Genomic DNA, 17255 nt, shown 5'->3' with positions numbered 1-17255 from the left:
GTATGTATGTTTAGTTGCCTGACTATTAATACTTTTTTTATATTTACTTAAATATGCAACCAGTTATTCTTAGACATTAGACAACAAAAATAGTTTTTCTCTGAAAATAGAAAGATATTCCGTGAAGTGCTCCAGATAAACCTGAAAAAATGTCTCTTCAAATATTTACATAACTCTTTTCGCAATTAGGTGCGCAATTTATGCTGTAATACTGAAATTTTCGCAACGTCTATTTGAGCTGAGGTTAAAAATGTGCCAAAAATAAAATTCAATGCAAATCGCAGGCAAATCTCTACTTAATTTGTGCTTAATATGCAAACAAGACCGTAAAATGCGGGATTATGTTATTGTTTACAGTTGTCACGTTGTTTTGAAACGAAATATTTAGAAGTTTTTCCTGTGCGGAGTGTTAAATTTAGGATTATATAGCCTTTGAAGTGGAGAGAAAAAAAATAAAAGGAAAATATTCAAACAGTACATACAATGTTTATTTTTCTGCGAAATTAGCACTTTGCTTGAACAATTAGAACCGGTAAGTATCTCGTTTTGAATAAAATATGCAATTATGCCGCTCAACATATATTTAAATAATTAGTGGCAATTAAATTAAATTGGTTTTCGCTGTTTTTTTCAGCAGCACTGTCGAACGGAATGGTTCATCTGATTTGGACATGGAGTTTTCAGTCTCCAGGAAAATCATCGTTGCCCTAATTATTCTGGCAGCGATTTCCATTTACATAACTTTCACATTTAACTCTTGTCTGGTTTCGAACATATCAAATCGTGTCCCAAAGGTAAGCAAAGAATTAAATGTATTATAACATTATATTTCTTTTTATTTTGATACTTTTAGTGGCGGCGTACTTCTGTAGTGAACGAAATACCTCTAATTCATTATACCTCTTCTGTACGAGTTGTTTCACTTTTGGAAGGCAATGAGACAGACCTGTCTCCAAAATATAAGCTTTTCAAAGAGCAAGGTCTTAGACCGGAGAGACAATTACCAGAAGCATTAATAATTGGTAAGTTTTTCTGTCAAAAACAGAACTATAGTTATGTAAACTCTATTTGCGATAAATTAAAAGAATTTTAAAGATTTTTCATTGATTTTTTTTAGGTGTAAAAAAAGGTGGCACTAGAGCCCTTCTGGAATTCATCCGGATACATCCAGATGTGCGTGCCGCGGGCAGCGAAGTGCATTTCTTCGACAAGAACTACCACAAGGGGTTTCAGTGGTACAGGGAGCATATGCCCCCCACTTTGGAGGGGCAGCTGACCATAGAAAAGACGCCTTCGTACTTTATCACCAAGGAGGCCCCAAGGAGGGTTCATATGATGAATCTTTCTACCAAGTTGTTGGTGGTAGTGAGGGATCCAGTGACAAGGTAATATATACCTATATTAATATTTAATTTTATTATTATCCTGGAATTTTTGTATTAAAGTTTGAAGTTAAAATTTTTGGTGATCAAGTAGGCTTAGCATGTTGACAGAAGAAAAATAATTATTTTGTTTTTTGTTTTATTATACTATCTCCATAGCCTTCTGAGTTACAATTTTTTTTATTAAGTTCATCCTGTATAATTATTTTACAGGGTGAATCTCTCTCACTTTTTCTCAAAAAGCTTCATAACATGATTTTTTTATTTGATTTTTTTGTATAAAATTTATTGGCAATTTTATGGCAATTTTAATATTTTATTAGGTATATTAAATATACTGGGCGATTCAAATTTATTTTCAGATTTTTTATCAAGTAGGCTGGATATCACTTGATATGTTGACAGAAGAAACAAATTATGTGATTCCTTGTATTATCTATGGGCTTCTGAGTTATAAAATATTTGGTCTGGTTTATTCTGTATAATTATTATACAGGGTGAACAATTTTTCCCCCAAAGAGCTTCATAACTAGGGATGGGCGATAATGGATTTTACCTATCGATATATTTTAATTATCGATAGTTATCGAAAAATCATTCCATCCCTAATCGTATCTATTATAGTATAAAATGCAGTCTCATGAAATTTTACGGAAAACTTAAAATACTGTATGATCGAGAAAAAAAACGGCGTCAGCGATGGTGCGATGGCTATGAAATGAAGATCGGTGTCATTTTATATGTAAGATTATATGGGGAATGTCATCGATGTTCATTTCCAAGCCAACTGGACGCCGTTTTTTTCGATCATACGGTATAATATATAAACCTTATTTTATATAATAATTTTGAAATGATCAGCTAATATTCAGGTTTTTAAATGGATAAATAAAAATATACCAACTAAAGTAAATTTCGACATATCGATATATCAATATTTCGATAGTTATTCATAACAGATATTTATGGAAATGCTATTAGTACATCGATAGGTGAAGATATATCGATAACTATCGATATATCGAAAAAATGCCATCCCTATCCGTGACATCTACATATATAAAATGCTAATGTTTATCTGTGTCGTCTCTACTGAAGTAACGACTTGCTCTAGAAAGTTGATTTTTTTACTAAAAGATAGCTAATTGGCTCTTCTAAAAACTGTCGTCGCCGGATTTTTTGTTTTTCATTTAATTAAAAAAAAAGTATTTTTTTCCTGATGCGTGGCGGATGCGCCAGGCTTCAACTAGTGTTTTCTATAAAATACTTTAGCAATCAATATTTTTAGGCCAATATACTGGGTGATTTAAAACTTATTTTCGGTGTATAAATTTTTCGTTTTTTGTTTGCTATATCTTTGGAAGTATTCAGAATTTTTTAAATTTTAAAACATCATTTTATTGGACGTAAAAATGTGAAATATGCTGACAACTCACATAATAAAAAAATAGATTAGTGACTGTCTTAAAAAAATTATGTCAATTTAGGGCTATTTCCGACTACACTCAGGCCGTCTCGAAAAAACCCGACATGAAATCCTTCGAAAACCTGGTTTTCATCAACGGAACCGTAGGAAGCATAGTCGACACGTCCTGGGGCCCAATCAAACTAGGGCTGTACTACAAATACTTGACGCGCTGGCTCAAATTCTTCCCCCTCTCCCAACTGCTGTTCATCAGCGGCGAAAGACTTATTCAAGACCCAGCGATCGAGTTAAAAAGGGTTCAGGATTTCTTAGGTCTGAAAAAAGTCGTTACGGAGAAACATTTCTACTTTAATAGTACTAAGGGGTTCCCTTGTTTGTTTAAGAGCGAGGGCCACAGCGCGCCCCATTGTCTGGGCAAAACTAAGGGCCGGAGTCATCCCTACGTAGATCCTTTGGTTTTACAAAGGCTCAGGGATTTCTATAGGCCGTTCAATATGCGGTTCTACCAGATGACCGGTATTAATTTCGGTTGGCCGTGAATTTTGGCCAGTTATTATTTCGTAGGGATGTGTAAAAATATCGATTTTTTTTTGTAAAAAATCGATATTTAGAAAATAATAGTGGCCATATCGACATTTACTTGAAAATGTCGATATATTGAATATCGACATTTCTTCAAAAATATTTTAAATAACTATCGATATACCTACAGCAATATCGATATTTTGCGATTAAATTCCGGTAATTTCTTTGTTATTAAAAAGTTTTTTCTTATAGGATGAACATCTTATAAAGTTTAATATAATTAGAATTACAAATATAGTTCATTTCGGCCATTTATTATTTCGTAGGGATGTGTGAAAATATCGATATTTTTTAATTATCGATATTTTCAAAATTAAGGTAGCAATATCGATATTTACTTGAAAACGTACGAAATATCGCCATTTTTCGATATTACATAATATCGATATTTTAAATAACTGTCGATATAAAGCAATATCGATATTTTTTCGATAAAATCCCGGTAATTTCTTTGTTATTATAAAGTTTTTTTCTTATATAATGAATATATCTTATAAGGTTTAATATGATTAGAATTACAAATAAAGTTTATTTCGGCCCTTTATTATTTCGTAGGGATGTTCAAAATTATCACTTTGTTTCAATAAATATCGGTATTTTCAAAACTGTCATCAACAATTACTCTAAAATGTCGATATATTAAAATATCGATATTTTTTCGATAATATCCTTGTCTTATCCGTATTTCATTGTTTTTGGATAGTTTTTCTTCCAGATTGAGCATCTTTTAAGATTATAATTACAAATAAAATTAATTTTGGCCATTTCTTATTGGGTAGAGACGTTTAAATGTTTCGATATATTAAACTATCGATATGTCCTCCTAAAAACTTCGATAGGTATATTAAAATATCGCTATTTTTTGGCCACTTACTATATGTCATAGGGATATCGCTAAATATCGATATATTGAAACATCGATTCATGGGTCAGGTATTTTTTTAAATATGTCGATATATTGAAATACAAATATACATTTTTCAAAAATAAACTATCGATATATAGAATTACCCAATGACATTAGATCATTGAAAATATCGATATTTTGAATAATTTACTTTATTATTATTATTATTGATTGAATAATTTACTTAATTTATTATGTCAAATAACAGCTAAAAAATGGATATATCATAATATCGATATTCTTCCAAAAAATATATCAAAATATCGATAATTTTGCGCATAATCGGCTATATATCGATGTTTTTTATTACAATGGTCATATTATGTTTTGTAACCGTATTATTTGTATTGTTTTTTTATTGTTCTTTTTAGTATGGTTATCTTTTACTACTTAATAAGTTTAGAGTAACAGTGACGTCACGAGAGTAGAGTTGTAGGTATTTAATCTGAGGGTAAAGAATAAAGAAGACACAAATTATAGTTTGTGTATTGGATATATTCAATGTTATCAGCTTTGTCTTCTTTATTTTTTAGCTTTGTTTAGTTCACTTACAAAAAATAACATGGCAGTACTATAAAAATTAATTCCATACACCATTTTTTCCGATACTTGCCAAAAATAATGTAGAAAGAGTAATAGAAACAAAGAATACGAAGCTTTAATATACCTAAAAGTAGACTATATACTAATAGATATTTGTAGATATTTTCTATACACTGCTGTAAATATTTGTTTGTTTTTTTTTGGAAAATTTTCACTTTTTTTGGTTTGTTAAGTTTAAATTTTAGTCTAAAAAATTTGTGAAGTTTGGTTGTTTTATTTGTTAATTTTTTTGAATACGTGCATATAGTTTATTAGGTATATAATAATAATGTAGTTAGGTCTAAGAATTGCTCAAAAATAATATTATAGCGCATTTAAACATGTCCAAAGAATTCTCAGTGGTCAGTTAAGCTTTTCAACTTTACCAAATATATACAGAATATTTTTTCTTCCAGTACCTTTACCTAGTTTAGAGAGTTGCATAATGCCATATTATGTAGAATCCTCAGAGAGATAAGTAAACCTAGAAACGCTCCAACAGGAATATAAACTGGAATTTATATTCTTGAATATAAAATGAAATAATTTATAACCCCTCTAGATATACTTATTTCTCTGAAACAGATTCTCTATACGTTTTTATTTCTATGTTATTAATACAATTTTGATGCCATGTAGGTATTTATAACGCAGTACAAATTTTACACGAGTACTTAATACTTTTAAAAAGCCATTTTATAGATAAGTTTGTTGTTTTTAATGCTTGTTATTAATATACAGGGTGTCCTAGTCTTTTTCTAGAAGTATTAGGAATGTATACTTGCGTTTTAACATCCCTGTGTGTTACTTTATTAGTATTTTAGACCGTTTTCTTGTATTTTCTGATTTTTATAATTTTTAATAAAAGCAAAAAGCAATAAAAGTTTTTTGTAGTGTTTTATTTTTTTTATATTACAGGCGTTTCAGTGTTGGTAAATTTGTAGAATGATACGTCATCTGAACAAAGGGCGTAAATCTCTGGTTTATTCGAGAGTCCTATGGATTTACTGTCACCGTCCCTTAAAAAATGTATTGACAATTATTTATACCCTTTGATTTAAAAAAATAAGCATATAAAAGTCAATAGTAAAATCAATTGTTTTACTGGTTGCATACTATTAAAGATTCATAGTATTCACACTCACCAAATAATTATGTTAATAATTTCTTCATTTTTATTAGGTATATAGGCACAAAAATCAGGTACAACCTCAATGTTATTAGATATATTCCTCGGTGCTTTTTCTCTCATTTCCTTAAATATTTTCTCTATATATTCTTCTGCTTTAGAAGTTTCCCTAATTTTAGTATCACCCTGTGGGACTTCACCGTCATTAAGCTTCTTGGAACACGTTGCTTCTTCTTGTTCTAAATCTTCACTGTGTGATAGTTTTCTTTTCTTTGTATTCTCTCTATTCTTTTGATTCATTTTCTCTCTGTTTTCATACCTTATCACCTTGTATCCTAGGTTTGCTAGTTTTTTATAAACCCTGTATTTTACTAGATTCAAATTTGGTGTGGCCAGTAATATACCATAGCCATCCTGGATTGATAATGAAGAATTATTTAAAGTTACCTCAGCCCTATTCTACGAAAATAAATAAATTAATATTAACTCTACTGGGTTGTATTATTGTAAGAACTTACGGTTTCTAGTAAAAACAGTACTTCTTCTGGATACAAAAATATACCATCCCTGTTTTGGAAACCAAAGAATTTCAGTAAGTTTTTAACAACCTTATCTACCTTGCCTAGATTCTTTTCCGGGAGCCATATTACTGATGCTCGATTGCATCTACAGTTATAAATATAAAACTTTAGTTTACAAAGGAATTATTGTCTCAAACCTTCTCTCAACCCTTTTGTGGCTTAATACAGCTTTCAACTGATCCTGATATGAATTAATAAACGATTTATCTTCATCTGCTGTGGAAGAATAAAATAACTTTTGTGCTGGCAAGTTTACCTTTACCAAGGGATTCCTGTGATCATGAATGCACTGGGATGCCCTACAATATAAGTAGATTTAAAATAATATACCTTTAATATTGTATCTATTTACAATTCATTCATTATTAAAGAAATAAAATTGATAAAATCAATTAAAAAAATTACAAAAAGTTTGGTTAGTTCACGTTTCTTCTTCTTCTTTTTTTTTTAAATTATTTTAAAGGCCTAAGCTGCTAGGACATCCGGCCTATTAATTGTAATCTTCTTTCGCTTATTCTTGTGGCTATTGTTTGGGTGTCTTACTTATCAAGCCTTATTTATTTTCTAGGAAGAAGAATTAGTAGTTAACCTCACTATTTCAACGTGTACTTTTTAATTTGTTAATGCAAATTAAAAAATGGTTAAATTAACTAAAATTAAAGATAAGGGACTGAATTCATCAAAATTAAAGGATACAGGGCCATCAGATGTGAAGAAAAATTCTAAAGACCGACGTAAATCAATAGGATCTTTGATATCTTTAGATTCAAATGTGAACGTTAGTAAAGCAGATAGAAGAAAAACAATTTCTAGTTTAGATATTTTAACACCCTTAAAGAAGAAAAGGACTTTATCAGAGAGTGAAACTGTTAAAACGCCTTTAGTTTCATCAGGTATTAAGAAAAAGAAGTCTGATGCTGTTAAAATTGAAGCAGAACCAGTAAGCGTTAGTAAAAAAGTTAAGAGGAAGTCGAGTAACGTTGGATTAAAAGAAAAAAGTGAAAATACTGAAAATGTTGATGAAAAACACCCTAATATTAAAGTTTCCGATGTAGAAAATGCTCTAAAAGGTGTTATAAAGCTTGCAAAGAACAACCCAAAAACTCAAAATAACTTATTCAATGAAGACCTACCACTTTTTCTTCAAATCAACTCATTTAAGATTCCTAAAGCTAAAGGTAAAGTCAAGCAAGTGTTTCGAGTACCTCTAAAACATTCCGTTTTACCACCTGAAGCTGATATATGCCTGATAGTTCCCGATGTTAAAGGAATTAAAAACAAGAACCATGAAGAACATTTAGCACACTATGAAGAGTTGCTCAGTGCAAAAAATGTAACTGGAATTAAAAAAATTATGACTTTCCATGAATTTAGAACCGATTATGATACGTTTGAGTTAAAGAATCGACTAGTTGATTTATACGACATGTTTTTGGTGGATGGTAAAATCAGTGGAAAGGTTGTTCATAAAAGCGGAAGTATATTTTATCAAAGAAGGAAACTTCCAGCTGCTATAAAACTAGCTATACCTAAGTTACAGTCACATATTGAAAATGCATTGAAGAAAGTGTTCTTTCATATGAGTTTAAATGGTGATAGTAATTCTATACAAATAGGTCGAAGCCAAATGCCGAGAAATGAGTTAGTAGACAATGTTTACAGTGCTGTCGAGTTTCTAGAAAAGCAATTCCCGGGTGGTTTGGATAATATAAGGAGTTTAAACGTTTATACACATACAGGATCCAATATTCCTATCTATATATCTTTGAGTAAGTATTCTTGGGTATAGTCAATCAGATATTATGTATAAATTATTTATTTTTTAGAAAATCCCAATGATATTAAAATTGTAACGTTATCAAGTAGAAAACCAAAAGAATACAAGTCAGTAAATGATGAGTTAACTACACAATATGAAGCCAGTGTTACTGTTAGACCTGGAGGAAAAGTTATATTGAAGAGGCATAAAAATCAAATCAAAGATACAGGTAAGTTTAGATATACAGTTAATTATTTTTTTTAATATCATAGTCTTAGAGAAATAAGTATACTTATAGGAATTCTGAAATATTTTCCAACAAAACCATTAAGTTTGTAGTGACATTTTCAAATTCGATCATACTAAAATGGGCTGTGACAGTCAAAACTATAGCGACATAGCAGTTGATTATGAAACAACGTTGCTAAATATTTGGTCATTTATATTTACTTATATCTTTGATGTCATATTACTGAAATTTTAAATTCTTTTTTCCAGAAAAAGAAGAAATTGTTGATGATAGCAAAGAGAGTGAGCCTGTTGTTGAGACAGATTCAACACAACCAAAAGAAAAACAGCAAAAAAAGAAAAGAAAACTTCAAGCGCAAGATGATAGTATTAATGAAGAAAATACAGGTGATGTTACTATAAATGAAGGTTTGAAGAAGAAAATCAAGAAGGAAAAGTCACAAAATAAAGAAAAAAAATCTAAAGAAACTGTGTCTGACGAAGTAAAGCTTTCCAAAAACAGTTCTTTTGAGAAGAAAAGTGACAAAAAGAAAAAATTGAAAACAAAAAATAAAGCGCGTTGATTGTTACTGTTTTATATAAATTAATAAATGGTTTCTTATTATATTAGCGTTTCTAATGTCTTTAATTTGTAATTTGTTGTACAAATTTTAAAAGTAGCATACCATCGAAAAAATAGGTGTAGCAGTGGCCTTTGAGGGAAAAAGAAAATAGTTTCCTCATAGTCAACGTAGCGAGTAGCTATTTCAAAACCCAAAATAATTTCTTAAAATTTTATCTTCTACTCCTATCCATACCCATATATTTCTTTTTTCCATTTTCCAAGATTTTCTTGACTTTACGGTGAAGGAAGATATAATTGGATTCAGATTTCCGATAAATATTCCCTAGAAGTTTGATACAAAAAAGAAAAAAGTATTAGTATTGATATAATGACTATAAAAATATAATTATAAACTAGAATTTTGTCTTATAATAATAAACATTATGGTTTACCAAAATAACTCACAAATTTGCCTTTTTATATTTCTACGTTTTTTTTTTCATAAAATTTCTTACTTAGACATCCAATATATTTTATTTGTTCACTTCAGTTTCGATGCAGATGATTTTATCTAAAAAATAAAAAAAAACATATTTAAAAATTTAGAAAATTATGACGCTGTAAGAAGATACTGTCTTACCTGTAGTTATCATCAACAGATTGTTCAACAAACACTATAGTGTAGCCTCCCTCACATATTTAGATAATCTCTTTGTAGTTGGGCCCATTGTTGGCTATGCGAGCTAAAGTTATACTTACTAATTTCCTAATAATATCATGGTCTTCTTGGTCTCTTTATTCCTTGTGGGTACCATGCTGTAATTTTTCTGGTCCATATGTTATCCGTCCTTCTTGCCAGGTATCCTGCCTATTGCCACTTGAGGGATTTGACTTTTGAGGATCTTTTGTCGTATCCACTCTATTCTTTTATGGGCTCTCTTGGTTATTCCCAGTATATTTCGTTCCATTGAGCGTTGTGCGACCTGCAGTTTCCTTATAATGTCCGTTTTAATTTTCCAGGTTTCGCCTGTCTAGGCCATGACTGGTAGTACAGATTGGTCGAATGTTTTCTTCTTTAGATAAAGTGGCATTCTGGATTTGAATATGATTGAGTTTCTTCCATAAGTACTCCATGCTAACTTAATTCTTCTGTTGATTTCTGGTGGTAGAGATTCTCGAGCTCTGTATTAGTTGTCCCAAATATATTTAATCTTCTACTATTATTTAGTGTTGTGTCTATTTATTAGAATGTGTTTTCTATTAGTCTATTAGTTCGTTGTACATTATTTTAGTTTTTGCTTGTAGAAGATACATTAATTTTGAGACCTACTTGACTGCTGGCTGTATTTAGTTCGTTAATTTGGGCTTGTAGTTCTTCAGGGCTATTGGCAATTAGAACTATGTCATCAGCGAATCTTAGATTGTTAAGATATTCCCCATCTATTTTTAATCCTTTATTGATCCAGTCCAGTTGACGGAAGATTTTTTTCTAGTGTTGCTGTAAACAGCTTTGGGGATATCGCGGCACACTGTCTTACCTGTAGTGTATATACGATATATTTTTTACAATCAATATTTCTTATTTCACACTCAAAATCTGTCTGATATCTTCACAGCACTCAACACTACCCTCCCAAAAGTTCCACATATAGCGCCCTGAAAAAAAGGATATGCAACAACCAATCCACAATACCTACAGTGCAGCTCATACAGAGAACGTTAGTCCCTGAAGAGCTTGGAACTGAAAAAATTGAAACACAGCCTTAAGACAGTCAGAAAACCTTAAAGATATCTACTCAAAATAACCCTGCTGGAGATTCTTGGAGACTCATACAAAGATTGATAGTACTAGAGCATTTTGAACTACTGCTGTAAAAAAATAAGAACAACAAAAGAGTATCATATACATAGAAAGTGTGTAGACTTCAATTTGGGTTCGACATGACTCTCTAACCTGTTGCATACAGCTTCAAACAAAGTAGATGTTTCATCAATGTAAATTTATAAGATACAAGAAGAACCATACAGTAATCTTCTAAAGGCGTTGAATCAAGTAGGCTGCAGTAGTTCCTGGGAAGCCTCGTACTTATGGATTATCATATTCCCATTCTTGCTTCAAAAGTAGTAGAATTTCAACCCATGTGAACCTATGAAACACAAGAACCCCACAAAAATATTCTGCAAGCATCGACTCAAACTGGCTGCTGTGGTTCCCTCTAAGACTCATACCAATACCTGTAAAAAATAGTAACAAAAAAAGACTACCATATACATAGAGATTGTGTAGACCTCAATTTGGCTCCGACATGACTCTGGACTGTTGTATAGAGCGTCAAACAAAGTATATCTTCAACCAGCGCGAACCTATAAGACTCAAGAACCCTACAAAAATCATCTGAAAATGTCGACTCAAACTGGAAGTTCATAGTGGCTCTATCAGTCTTTGTAGAGCGCCAAGACCTACTCATGTAAGAAAATAAACCAGACTTAGATATGACCCTGATAAGTTTTGGACCTCCAAAATATAAACTTGAACTAATGATGACCTCAAAAAGTCCTAAAAATTTCTACTGCGCTACTAAAAAACTCGATTCCTTTTTTCTAGGCCCTATAGAATCATACCGGAACTTGAATTGAAAATACAAAAATAAGTTTAAAACATTTAGACTATTTGTATCAAAAATTTAGTTATTGAAATGCTTAGATATTGGCATGCATTTATTCTGAAGTAGTAAAAAGTAAAAGAAAGTGAGTTAAAAAATTAGGAAGTTATAGAGAGTTACCACCTACACCTACACGTTTAATTTAAGAAAATAAAAAAATCTGTTAGACATTCTCTATATTTCAATTTGACTAAGATAATATGAAGAATGATATTAATTATAGTTAATAAAAGTTTTTTTTGAAATAGTTTAAATCAGAGAGAATCTAATCCCAAATAACGTTAAAAAGAAAACACTAAAACAATAAAAGACTTGGAATCCACATTATCTTAGCATCCTCGATTCAACATTACAGAGACTAGAATAGGATGATTATTCTATTAAATTTTGTTTAAAATTACAGAAAATACTAATACTAATAGTGACCTAGTAACTCATAAAAATCTCTACTACACAACTTAAAAAACTTGGTTCCTCTTTTCTGGGACCTAGAATTATATCTGAGCTTGAATTGAAAATAGTTTATTAATTTTAGAAAATTTAGACTATTTTTGTATTAAACATTTAGTTATCGAAATGCTAGATATTGACATGCGTTTACTCTAAAATAGTAATAATTAAATAAAAGTGAGTTAAAAAAATTAAGAAGTAAAGAAAATTACCTACAACTACATGTTTAATTTAAGAAAATAAAAATAACTGTTAGAGATTTTCTAGATTTTAATTTGACTTAGATAATATGAACAGAGCTATAAGAACATCAAATACATTCTCAAGAAAAACCAATAAATATAACAACCCAATAAAAAGACCGATAGACATAACAACCCAATGGACCTCTGCTGCTTTCGAGAGGAAAGCATGTTCTTTGCTTCTGTGAGGAGACTCCGCAGAGGACGTTAGCCCCTGCGGAGCTCAACCCAACGTGCTTCTGTGAGGACGCTCATACAGGGGACTTTAGCCCCGGTAGAGGTCGACTCCACACTCTGCTTCGCTTCTGTGAGGGGCCCCACAGGTGACTTTAGCTCCTGCAGGACCGCGCTCACGCCATCTCCGGGAAAAGAAACGAACAACCAAATAAACCAGCAAAAATTTTAAAAAAAACTTACGTTTTTTGCACAGCACTCCCCACGATGTGCATCCCTTGTACAAAAAATATACGCTCACTAACCTGAAACAACAGAAAAAATACGCTAGTTGAAAATAATAAAAAAAGAAATAAATCTTATAACATACCTAATTTTATCTCGTTCCATGCTCTCCATCCTACTGTCCTTTTCCAGAAAATCTTCGTTCCAGACCTGCACCAATCGTCGTGCCTCCTCAGGAACAGCCTTAAGGACAAGAGTACCTTAAGGCAACAGTTAGTGAAGAAGGTACTACGACTGAGACCTTGCACATCGGACATCTCAAGGCCACAAAAATTATAGATTTACTACTATAGGTAACAAGAAAGATTTAAGGTGTCTTTAACGAGATAAATCTGTATAGAGAACTCTAAAGATTGAATAATAATAAATGAGGAAAATATGAGTTAATTTTATTTTCAACGAGAATTTGCTTTACTCGAAAATACAATTAATGATGTGCAAAATACATTATTTTAAAATTATCAAATTTAGGTTTTATTATATTAAACATGAATAAAATTAAAAATATTTTGAATGGTTTTGGTATAAACGTACAAGTTTATTAAGAAACATGATACCTCACAAGTTATTTTTTAATGTAAATGCAATTAGGAGAATAATTAAAAAAATAGTAAAATGATGATAGAAAAAAAAAGATTTAATCCTATGGAAGTGCCCTACAGAAAACTATTACAGAGACTGGAATAGAGTGATAACTGTTGGAAATTTAGTTTAAAATTACAGGAAATAAAAATTATATCCTTTAGAATTTTAGAAAGAATCTAATCCCAAATAACACTAAACAGAAAACACTAAAATAAGAAAGGCTGTGAACCTCAATTATCTTAGCACTCTCGATTCAACACTACCGAGACTAGATAAAAATATAAAAAACAATAATTCTTATTATAATAATACTTGAAAAAAAGAGATCATTGTAGATCCGATTTCCTGGCACATATTCCATTAAAGTTTGAACAAAAAAAAGTTTTTCGGTAAAAAATTAAATATAACAGAGTAAAAGTCAAATTAGATTTAAATTATTTTAAGAAATAGACACCTCGAAAAAAATAAAGATATTATTTCTTGTGATTTTAACAAACGACAAGAAATGCAAACGATTATATGATTCGAATCAGAGAAAGTATGAACGCAAATAAAAAGTGTGACCTTAAAATGCTGTGAAAAGCCTTAGAACAGCCCCAGAACCACGAACCGACGCGACCGTTATATCTATGCTTTAGAAATGGTTCTTCTACATTTCCTCTTCATCTGCATACTGAAACAACGATAAAAAGAAGATCAGTAAACATGCCAAGTCCAGAGAGTCCAAATAAATTCAACTCACCTCCATTCCACATTCTTTTACTGGCGATTCCTGCCACACGGCGTAAAAAGCAGTGTCGTCACACTGCGGGGGCAGAAGGACGCCCCTGGTCCCTCAGGAACTACGGACGGTCCTTGGGGAATCCCATTTAACGCGTCATCAGGATCGACAGAACCTGAAAATACTTTTTAGTAGCAGGACATCTAACACAGACCGACTAAATTCACAAAATAACACGCGCTGCGTACACGATCATAGTTCTGGAAAGATAGAAATATTTCTGAATTAGATTTATGGAAAAGAACTGGACAGGTGTGTGTTCAGACTTACCTCACAATCACTGACACTAGGCTGAATATGCTGGACTACGGCCCATCCCACCATTCCGATTAGACGTCCAGAAATATATGTCCCTCCCCCTCAGTGCTGGCTGTCCATCGCAGGGTAAATTTTATATTTTGAAAGAGCTCTATCGCTTTGACATGAGATTATTAGGAAAAATTATTTTAGAAAAAATAGAGTTGTCCAAAATAGTTTAGATACAGCGATAGAGCAGAGAAACATTTAATGGGGCAGAGCAAAATTTAAAAAAGAAATGGTCCCTTATTCCAATCTCTTACAACAGTGAAAAGAAAACCCTAAAATAACGCCAGACTGGAACCGGCACTACTTTAGCATTATCAATTCATTCATCTCAAAGACCAGTAAACTAAATAACAATTATTATAAGTTTGATTTGAAATTATATAAAAATATAGAGAATAAAACAGTTTAAATCAGAGAATGAATTTACTTAATTTATACATGAACGGGAATACTAAAACAAGAAGGCTGTTACTCTTCGATCGTAATTGTATCATCCATTCACAAGAGACCATGTAAAAAAGATTATTTTAAACAAAAATTATGTTTTTTATTTTAGTTTTTAAGAGAGAGAATCTATTATAATCCCATTGACGCCAGAAAGAAGACCTAAAACAAGAAAGGCTGTAAACCTCTATTGTCGTAGCACCCTCCATCCAACATCACTGAGACTAGAATAGCATTGTTATAAATTTTTAGAAAGAATATAGTCTCAAATAACACTAAGCAGGAAACGCTAAAATAAGAAAGGCGGTGAGCTCAATTTTTATGAGCGAGAATCTAATCCCAAATAACGCTAAAAAGAAAACACTAGAACAGTGAAAGACTTGGAATCTCCACTGCCTTAGCACTCTCGATTCAACATTACAGAGACTAGAATAGGGCGATTAAAGTTAGTTTAAAATTGCAGAAAGTAAAAAATTATATTCTTTAGAATTTTTAGAGCGAACCTAATCCCAAACAACGCTAAAAAGAAAACACTAGAACAATGAAAGACTTGGAATCTCCATTGCCTTAGCACTCTCGATTCAACGTTAGAGACCAGACTAGCACTAAACAGAAAAATAAGAAAAGATATGTGTACCTCCGTTACATTAGCACTCACCCATTCAGCACTACCGAGACTTGATAAAAATAAAAAACATGAATTTTTGTTACAATAATACTTAGCAAAATGAGTGGTTTATTGAAGATCCGATTTCCTGGCACATATGCCGTTAGAATTTTAGAAAAAATAGGTTTTAACGGTCATATCTCCAACAAATAGAACCTTCATAAACCGTTTAAATGGACAGACCAAAACACCGGAGAGACCCAAAGGCACGGCGGGTGTTGTTCCAGTCAATTCGAACCTTTACGGAATCTTGGCCAAGCCTCGACCCTCCGATACCAGCTTGATCCTCCATTCCTGAGGACATTTGTTCCTTGGAACCCTGGCCAGACCAAAAATCACCGGGCTACAGGGCGACCCAGCTCAAAAAGAATCAGATTAAGAATTTGACGGTGTCGTCGAGAAAAACCATTCGACAACGGTTTGTATTTTTCGAGTAACGAGGCAACCCGGAAAACAAGTTTATATGCCTGCGTTTTTCCAGTTTCGAGAGGAAAAGTAAAAATATAAAGACTTCTACTAGTAAAAGCTTTATATTGGTGGTTAACTAGCAAGGCGCTAGTACGACATCGGAGGCTGAGAATAACCACATAGTTTTATGACGTTCCGATCGGACAATTTAACGTAACGTCTTCTGCCACATTCCCACCACTCAAGGACCAGCGTTTTCCTGCCTTTTCCGGTCCAAGAGTGCCAGATGATCCCAACCCACTGCACCCCTTTACGAGCCTCCTAGTCCTCTAATTGAGCTGAGCCCCACTCCCCAGACACCCTTTACGTTTAGGACAACAACCCGGCCCCATGGGATAGCCTGCATAGCATGTTATAAGCTTACGCCCGGTAATGGAGCGGTCGAATAACATACCCACTGGCAGACTACAACGCAACGAGCACCTGGGAACCCCGGCCTGTTACCGGGGCTGTAATAATATGCGAACGAATCCAGGGCGAAACAATCCCAGGCCTCCGAGACTGGCCCCTCGCGACAGTCCCCACAGCCCACAGATTGCATCGCAACCACCCCGCAACGCTGCTTTTTTTGTGTCTATCGATTTGAAAAAAACGAGCACTAAAAAGTACTCGTATTTATTATAGTAAAATATACTAGCACTAAAAAGTACTGGCATTTATTAGATACTTCATGTGAAAGATTCTTTTAAAGTGACATTAATTTAATTTAATTATACTTTCAAATGTAGAGATGAAAATCTCTGTTTTCATGGAAGTCTATAAACATTTCTTATAGAGTTTTATTTGCGTTAGAGAAAAATAGTGACACTTGTGATATTGAACCCAGACTAGGTAAAACGACGGATTAATCTAACACGAACTCAGCGGTCATGTCTTTAGAGCCTGATAGTAGAGACATTAAACCGCACGCTTACTAGCTGGGAGCGTTGATGGATTTTCACGTGATAGCATTCCATGAGCCGTCTGCATGGGTAAGAGTAAGTGTAGTTTGGTAATTACAATTATGTGTCCCCATTCGATTGCGATCTGAAAAAAAAGAAAAAAAC

General features: G+C 32.4%; 3 protein-coding genes across 5 annotated transcripts; 2 read left to right on the top strand and 1 right to left on the bottom strand.

The window, feature by feature from the left end:
* The first annotated feature begins 96 nt into the window (after positions 1-96).
* LOC115881066 (heparan sulfate glucosamine 3-O-sulfotransferase 3A1) lies at positions 97-5754 on the top strand. 2 transcript variants are annotated; one of them, XM_030898426.1, is made up of 5 exons: positions 97-532; positions 638-794; positions 854-1022; positions 1118-1385; positions 2870-5754. In XM_030898426.1, the coding sequence occupies exons 2-5, from the start codon at positions 672-674 to the stop codon at positions 3345-3347; spliced, it is 1038 nt and encodes a 345-aa protein (XP_030754286.1). In that variant the 5' UTR covers positions 97-532; positions 638-671; the 3' UTR covers positions 3348-5754. The 2 variants fall into 2 exon arrangements, with proteins under 2 accessions (XP_030754286.1, XP_030754285.1); XM_030898425.1 differs by having other exon boundaries at positions 635-794.
* Positions 5755-5771: 17 nt separating this feature from the next.
* Positions 5772-10024, bottom strand: LOC115881064. 2 transcript variants are annotated; one of them, XR_004049976.1, is made up of 6 exons: positions 9785-10024; positions 9266-9715; positions 6730-6891; positions 6530-6677; positions 6028-6470; positions 5772-5901 (listed from the first exon to the last, which is right to left on the bottom strand). XR_004049976.1 is itself a non-coding variant. In XM_030898423.1 (5 exons), the coding sequence occupies exons 1-5, from the start codon at positions 6953-6955 to the stop codon at positions 5790-5792; spliced, it is 876 nt and encodes a 291-aa protein (XP_030754283.1). In that variant the 5' UTR covers positions 6956-6976; the 3' UTR covers positions 5772-5789. The 2 variants fall into 2 exon arrangements, 1 of the variants encoding a protein (XP_030754283.1); XM_030898423.1 differs by lacking the exons at positions 9266-9715; positions 9785-10024 and adding an exon at positions 6945-6976.
* Positions 7167-9214, top strand: LOC115881063 (ribosomal L1 domain-containing protein 1-like). The gene is made up of 3 exons (XM_030898422.1): positions 7167-8361; positions 8419-8580; positions 8850-9214. Exons 1-3 carry the CDS (start codon positions 7230-7232, stop codon positions 9161-9163), a joined length of 1608 nt encoding a protein of 535 aa, XP_030754282.1. The 5' UTR covers positions 7167-7229; the 3' UTR covers positions 9164-9214.
* Positions 10025-17255: the final 7231 nt, after the last annotated feature.

The sequence above is a fragment of the Sitophilus oryzae genome, unplaced genomic scaffold (genome assembly GCF_002938485.1).
Source record: "Sitophilus oryzae breed Bouriz unplaced genomic scaffold, Soryzae_2.0 scaffold_1693_pilon_pilon, whole genome shotgun sequence".
Taxonomy (NCBI): domain Eukaryota; kingdom Metazoa; phylum Arthropoda; class Insecta; order Coleoptera; family Curculionidae; genus Sitophilus; species Sitophilus oryzae.
Note: the sequence above shows the minus strand (reverse complement) of the source record. Positions and strands in the feature narration are given on the sequence as shown.

What these genes read in the sequence shown, in the direction of transcription:
- LOC115881066 (XM_030898426.1), top strand. Translation starts at nt 672, where the DNA reads ATGGAGTTTTCAGTCTCCAGGAAAATCATCGTTGCCCTAATTATTCTG. An exon ending in TATCAAATCGTGTCCCAAAG is followed by an intron (nt 795 to 853) that starts GTAAGCAAAGAA and finishes TGATACTTTTAG; the next exon opens with TGGCGGCGTACTTCTGTAGT. An exon ending in GTGAGGGATCCAGTGACAAG is followed by an intron (nt 1,386 to 2,869) that starts GTAATATATACC and finishes ATGTCAATTTAG; the next exon opens with GGCTATTTCCGACTACACTC.
- LOC115881064 (XM_030898423.1), bottom strand. An exon ending in CACAAAAGGGTTGAGAGAAG is followed by an intron (nt 6,678 to 6,729) that starts GTTTGAGACAAT and finishes TTATAACTGTAG; the next exon opens with ATGCAATCGAGCATCAGTAA. An exon ending in ATTATTAACATAATTATTTG is followed by an intron (nt 5,902 to 6,027) that starts GTGAGTGTGAAT and finishes ACATTTTTTAAG; the next exon opens with GGACGGTGACAGTAAATCCA.
- LOC115881063 (XM_030898422.1), top strand. Translation starts at nt 7,230, where the DNA reads ATGGTTAAATTAACTAAAATTAAAGATAAGGGACTGAATTCATCAAAA. An exon ending in TCCTATCTATATATCTTTGA is followed by an intron (nt 8,362 to 8,418) that starts GTAAGTATTCTT and finishes TTTATTTTTTAG; the next exon opens with AAAATCCCAATGATATTAAA. An exon ending in AAATCAAATCAAAGATACAG is followed by an intron (nt 8,581 to 8,849) that starts GTAAGTTTAGAT and finishes TCTTTTTTCCAG; the next exon opens with AAAAAGAAGAAATTGTTGAT.